The following is a 6,519-nucleotide window of genomic DNA, read 5'->3' as shown; positions in this document are numbered from 1 at the left end:
GCAGTGACTGTGCGGCTCAGGTGGGGTGGGCGTGGGTGTGGCCACCGAGGGCGCCCTGACCGGTGCTGGTGGCCTGCATTTGCGCCTGTGTTAAAGCACGTAGAGCTACATATGTTAAAAGTCAGCTTTATGTATAAATTAAGAAGCTCAACATAATGGGTCTTATAACACAGACTTAAAAATTTCTTTCTACTCAGGTGAATTCCATGCTGGAATATCTGGTATCATCTGGGATTTTTATGCCAATGGATTGTTTTTATCCTGGATTAAAAATTTTATACTCACCGGTCATTTGGGAATTTGTGGCTTCTGCTGGCCACTGTGTTGACCGGTGAGTCCCCAGCAGAGGCTGAGGCAGGGTGGCCTCACGGGTCCTATGGCTCTGTTGCAGGTGAAGCAGGTGGAGGCAGGGACAGTGCAGTTCCGGTTCTCGCTGAGCCCACAGGACACGGCTGAGGTGCGCTCCCAGGGGCCCTTGTTGGAGCGGTCAGAGCAATCGGAACGGCAGTTGTGCAAGAGGCCCTTGACACCCCCCACAGGTGAGCAACACCCCCCACAGGTGAGCGGTCCCCACGGTCTGGGCTGGGTTCCCAAGCGCGTGGCACAGCCAGAGCGGTGTTGCCGCGTTGACTGGTAATGGACTTTGGACAGTGTGGTGCTGCCTGTCCCAGTGCCTGTCACCTGTGCCCCACTCGGGCGTCCTGCGGACCCGGCCCGACCGTCGGGTTGGTGATGACCATGATGCCAGCTCAGGTTTGTGCTCTCGGTGGGGCATCTCCAGCCACCTGGAAGCAGGGTACAGGACTTGGTCTCGCTGTGCAGCCCAGGCTGGCCCCAGGTGTAGCTTTACGGAGGAGAGATGGGACGGGTATGAGCGGAGGGACAGTGCCAGTGTCCAGCATGGAGATGGATGCACAGGTGTGTGATGTGGAGAGTTGCGGCTGGCTGTCCCCTGGGCTTGGAACATGAGCCTGTAAGGGAGTCTGCCGTGGTGACGGAGCCAGAGGAAAGGGCGGCCTCAGAGCCTGCCTGCATGGCTACAGCCTGGCCTGGGCTCAGGAGCCCTCCCTGTGGGAAGACCAGGGTGGACCGCGTGGCCAAGTCAGGACAGCCCAGGAGTCCTGGCACGAGGTGCCTGGGCTCTGCCCCTTCGGCTGACTCTCTTCAGGAGTTGAGATTGCAGTTTGCAGAAACTGATCTTGTTCAGTGTGAATTTCTGAGGGTGCAGCGCTCATGGTGCGCCAACTCGTGTTTTTCTGACCTGGAATTTTCTGAGCTTGCTGACAATATTCAGTGAGCTTAATATTCCCTGAACCTAAGTTGATTGTGTTGGGACAGACCATGTCATAGTTTGTCCTTCCTTTCATAGCAGTGGCTCTGCTGGCTTTCACTGTTCTGTCTTTTTGGTTCTGGAATTTTATGCATAGCAGATTGTCCTCTGGATTCCGTTTCCCCTGAGTGTGCCCCAGGCCCATGGATAAGGGGCCCCAGTGCGGCTCCCTTGCCTCCGAGGGGCAGCCGGTTGTCTGTGGGAGCCGCTCGCGAAGGGCGTGCAGGCACCTTCCGGCCAGAGTCATTTCAGATGCGGTGTGAACTCCGCTAATGTCCTCTGTGCAGCTCCAGCGTCTTTGCGGGCTCCAGGCCTGTGCTGAAGCTTGTTTTTGCATCCATGTGTGACAGTGTTCCGCATCCGTGGGGTGCAGTAGCCGCACACACGGGTAACTCGGGTGCCTGGGATCTGGAGGGCCATGTGTGCAGGCTCCGGTGGTGCCCTTTCTCTGTGGCAAAGACATTTGGAATCTGCCTCCGTCTTCTAGTGTGTCGTTAACCGCGATCACTCTGTGCAGCAGCATCCCAGGCTTAGTCCTCCTGCCTTGCTCCCACCTGGTACCCAAGACTCCCCTCCCCAGGCCGGGGCTTCATGCCTTTCCTGAGTTTCGGTACCCCACGCCCCGTGTTCTCTGGACTCTGTTTCCCCCACTCACTGCGTTTACTTTCTTTTGAGATGACGATGATGATCATGATGATGATTGTTTGTCTTTCTGAGACCGGATCTCGTTATGCAACTCAGGCTGGCCTTGAGCTCACTTTGTAGCCCAGGCCGGTCCTGAACTTGCAGCGATCCTCCTGCCTCAGCCTCCTGAGTGCTGGGATTATAGGCGTGCACCACCAGGCCCGGCTTCTTTTGAGATTTATTTTTAAGCAGTCCTAGTAAGAGGTGGCTGGGCTGACTGTGCAGGAGGAAGGGTTCATCCTTCTCGATTTGCAGCCTTCACTGTGAAGTGACGGTAATAAGAATGCCGTGGGATCGGTCCTTAGCTGGGAAGATAAAGCCGGGCCGGGAGGAGTGTCCGGAAGGCGTGCCTGCATGTCTTGCTGCTGCTCCGACAGGTCACCTCCGTCACAGTGACCTCGGACAGTGCAGCCTCATTTTCTGATGGCCCTGAAAGTCCACAGCCCCACAAGGCTCTCAGAGGCTGCGCCCGGGTCTCCCCAGGCTGCATCCCCCCACCCCCTCGCGCTTCTCTAGCACTGCCTGCTCCCCCGTGGGAGCTGTGGTGTTGGGCCAGCTCCGGCCAGCACCATGTCCGTGTCGGAAGTCAGTGCCTCGGCAGCCTGGCGTTCCTTGGCGGTGCGGCCAGCAGGTTCTGGGCCTGGGGTGGGCACGGACACTCCTCTACCGCAAGGCACGGCCAGTTGTCCGTATGGAAGATGGGAAGTTCAGGCCTAATTTCATAGCAAGCACAGAATAAATTCCAGATGCATTAAAAATGCCTCAAAATTGAAATATTTTAAATTTAGAATTAGATTAGAAAGAAGGATTATAGAAAAAGTTTCTTCAAATCAATACCAGGGAGAGGAGGAAAGAAAATCAAACATAGGAGAGGAAGAGGACCTGTGCAGAACATGAATCAGAGCAAGCACTAAGTGTCTGCAAACGTGCCCAGCCTCAGAGCGATCAGGAAGATGCACCCTGAAGCAGGGAGCCTGGGCCCTCTCCCTCCCAAGCTGTCCAGTGGCGCAAAGACGGGTGTGTGTGTGTGTGTGTGTGTGTGTGTGTGTGTGTGTGTGTGTGCGCACGCGAGCTCGTCCTGAGGCCTGAAGTGCGAGTCTGGGTGCTGCTAGAACAGCTGCTTCGCCTGTGTGGCGCCGTGCTTAGCGCTGCGCACGGACTCTCGTGGTCAGGGACTCAGAGCACCGCCTGTGCGCCTCAGTTTCCTCATCTGTGGGGGGGGCGGCAGAGGCAAGAGCTGCACGTGAAGAACAAAGGTCAAGAAAGTTGAAGAATATTTTCATGAAATCGGAGAATATTGTTACACCCTGGGGTCAGGGGGACTTTCTTGAGCAAAATGGACAAAACACCAACAAAAAGAAATATATGACTGAGAAATAGTGACACTAAAATATAGGCTAGCGCTAGTGCAAGGTTGTGAGTTCGATTCCTGGTAAACTGCAAATGTGTAAAATTTTTTTAAGTAAGCAGTACACTGATTTATTTTGTTTATTTTTGGTACCAGAAAAGCTCTGTAAAACTCTCATAGACTCAAATAAAAATACAAATAAATGATAAAAAAAAAAAAAACCCTCTCATAGAGAAGATTGTATAAAGAAAGAAGACCAGAGACCAAAAGGCACTGGCCAGGCATACAGCCAAAACTAGTTGGAAGAATCAGGTTAGAAAAAAAATTGTAGACAGCTCCTTAAAATCAGTGAGAAGGAGAAAAAGCAGAAGAGTGGGCGGCAGGGCTGTGGGGCCCTCGGGGCAGGGGGGCCGGCGCCCAGGACTGTGGGCTCCGGCAAAGGCCTGGCCGCAGTGGTGGCCCCTGCAGGGTGAGACATCGATAGCGGGGCAGCCACGTGTACGTGGGGACGGGGCAGGCAGGACCTCTGAGCCTTCTCGGCATCGCCAGGACCTGAATAACTGCGCCAAAAGTATCCGGCTGCATTTCCCCCCAAGTAAGCCCTAGCAGGTGGTTACGGTGGCCAGCGTCCTGTAGATGTTACCTCTCTGTCCTCTTGCTTGGTGGCCTGTGTAGCAGGTGAGGCAAGGACAGGCCGGTTGCGGCTGGCGGTTTTGATCTCTAGTCTTCAAGGCTGTTAGGTCTTATTTTCGGGGATTCATGATGTTAAAAACTAAAGACAAAGCAGGGCAGAGCGATAGAGAAAGCTGTGTGTGGAGCTGTGCTGCGGTGCCCGCCGCTCTCGGTGCTGGGACTTCCATTTGCAGTTGAGGTGCGGAGCCAGCATTATTTTCCTGTCAAAGCCAAATCGTGTTTCAGGCTTCATGGACTGGTGATCTCCGTCAGAGGTATTTGGAAGCCATAAGGTGACAGAAAAAAGGAATGGATCTGGCTGTTTCCCAATAAACCTTTATTTACACCTTTTGGCCTGGGGGCCGTGGTCTGCAGAGCCCTGTGGTTCTTTTGTGGCCTTTCTCAGGAGGCAGGCTCCTGTCTTCCTGGCTGCTCACATGGTCCAGATGGGGGACAGATGCCCCGTCCTGGGGCTGGGGAGAGCTGGCCTGCGATACCAGCAGAGCCGGCGGCCTTGTGCAGGGCTTTGGCAGCCATTTAATTTCTTCTTAGGACTTGGTCTGTTCATGTCCTTCCCCTCATCTTATGCTCCTCTCGGAGTAATTATCCTGTCGAGAAAATGGCCAGCCTGGGGCTGGGGAGCTAGCTCAGCGGTGTAGGCACCTGCCTGGCATGCACAAGGTCCTGAGTTCGATCCTGGCACCCAAAGCTTTTTCTCCTCTTCAGAGATGTAGCGAGGAGGTGGTGTCCGCTCCCGCCCTTGGCCACGTGTCCGTGTGGAGCTTCCTTCCCAGTGTCCCCCGCCCCCAAGTTGAACCTCTTCCCCTCTGGGCAGGCTGACCCCAGTGCGGCTGCGTCCCCCATCTCATCTGAGGAGCCGCTCTCAGCTTTCCTTCTCGGTTCTGCTCTTCAAATCCCAGATCTTACCTTTATTTCTAGTTAGCATCAGCCGTACGTGCTCCTGTTTTTAGTGCTGTCTTCTCAATTTCTTCAAAGTTTAAATAAGTCGAATTCTTAGCTTTCTTTTGACTCAGTAATAAAACATCTAAGGTTTTACAGTTCTTCTCTAAGGATAGCTTCAACCCTGTTCCGCAATTACAGACTTCAATTTTTTTCCTTTCTCATTGCTGGGGTGCAGACTCAGCATGGTGTCTAGTGTGGAGCTCCGTCCCCAGCCCGCTCCCTTTTCACTTATAGTTTGGAAGTGATTTTACAGAGTCCCACATTCAAGCAACATAGATCTGGTAAATGTTTCTGGCCTTTTCTTATGGAAACATCTATTAAGCCCAGCCCGAGGCTCTTGTACATGGAAGACCTTTCTCTTTAGCTTCCCACAGCCCTGTGTATTTATTGTATATAACAGCGTGTTTACTTTTCTCCTGTCCCTCATTTCCTTGGAGTGTATTGGTCAGATTTGCTAGGTAACAAATAATCCCCAAATCTCAATGGTTTAAAGCAAAGCAGCTCCTCTCTTACTGCACAGTGGCTGTGGTTAGAGGTGGCTTCTGCTCACCTTGGGCACATGTGGCAGTGCCATTGTGAATGCTGCTGGTCACCGAAAGAATGGGAGGCTCAGGAGGACCTTGTCCCACCCGAGACGTGTCTGGCCCAGGAGTGACACTGCTTGTCAGCCTTGCTGGCTGCGTGTAGCCACATGTCTGCAGGCACAGGGCCTGGGAGGTGACCTTGCTTGGCCCCTGAAGGGGGAGAGGCAGGTATTTGTTCCACCCTAAAGACTATCTATTGAGCAAGTGTCTGACTAGTGGGGATTTTTTTTTTTTTTCTGGTACTGGGGATTGAACTCAGGACCTTGTGCTTGCCAGGCAAGCACTTATTCTACTGAGCTATCTCCCTGGCCCCTGTGGGCACTTTGTCTGATACATCCTCCCACTGCCCTGGGAAGTCCTGGCCCACAGCAAAGCGTTGTAGGTGAAGTGAAGTAAGCAAGACCGTTCTTGTGTGTGCAAATATTAGAGGCTCAACTCTGATGAAGGAGGCTGTTGGCTCAGGCGACACCAGCCCTGAGGCAGAGCCTCTGTCAGGCATGGTGGCTCCTGCCCTCATGGGATGAAGACTCTGTCTGTCTGTGTCTGTTGTCTGTCTCTCTCCAAGGCCTGCCCCTGCCCATCCAGCTCCCCTTTCTGCAGAGCTGACTTCTTCCTTCTTGCAGTTCCCTAAGTGCCCACTCCAGGGGCTCCTGGGTAATCCCTAGGCTTGGGAATCCCACTGGCTGTTCTACTTGTTGGTCCAATGGAATCCTGACTTGGAGCCCCTCAGTCTGCTGTGTCACCGCCTTCACTCTGTGATAGCTGATGGGGATGGGTCTGGGGACAGTGGGCCGTGGGCCACACCCTCTCAGTGCAGGGTTGGGTGCTTCACAAGGAAGCGTCAGAAGAGTCTGGATTCAGGGTGAGCCAACCTGCAGGGTTGGTGGCTGGATGCAGGGTTGGTGGCTGGATGATGGGAGGGACTGGGCTCCAGTGGC

The 6,519-nt window shown here is 53.9% G+C and overlaps 1 protein-coding gene across 9 annotated transcripts in view; it reads left to right on the top strand.

Moving 5' to 3' along the window:
- The window catches only part of Nphp4 (nephrocystin 4), a 104,072-nt gene that overhangs the window by 59,571 nt on the left and 37,982 nt on the right, over window positions 1-6,519 (top strand). For all 9 annotated transcript variants that reach the window (XR_002817709.1, XM_023699458.1, XM_023699457.1 and 6 more), the window contains one exon: window positions 392-539. Coding sequence is in view for 8 of the 9 variants with exons in the window: in XM_023699458.1 (XP_023555226.1) it covers window positions 392-539 (148 nt within the window). In the remaining variant the exon portion in view is untranslated. The remainder of the gene's footprint in view (window positions 1-391; window positions 540-6,519) is intronic.

The sequence above is a fragment of the Octodon degus genome, unplaced genomic scaffold (genome assembly GCF_000260255.1).
Source record: "Octodon degus isolate 3935 unplaced genomic scaffold, OctDeg1.0 scaffold00113, whole genome shotgun sequence".
NCBI classification, from domain to species: domain Eukaryota; kingdom Metazoa; phylum Chordata; class Mammalia; order Rodentia; family Octodontidae; genus Octodon; species Octodon degus.
The sequence above is the reverse complement of the archived record's forward strand: the minus strand, read 5'-3'. Positions and strand labels throughout refer to the sequence as shown.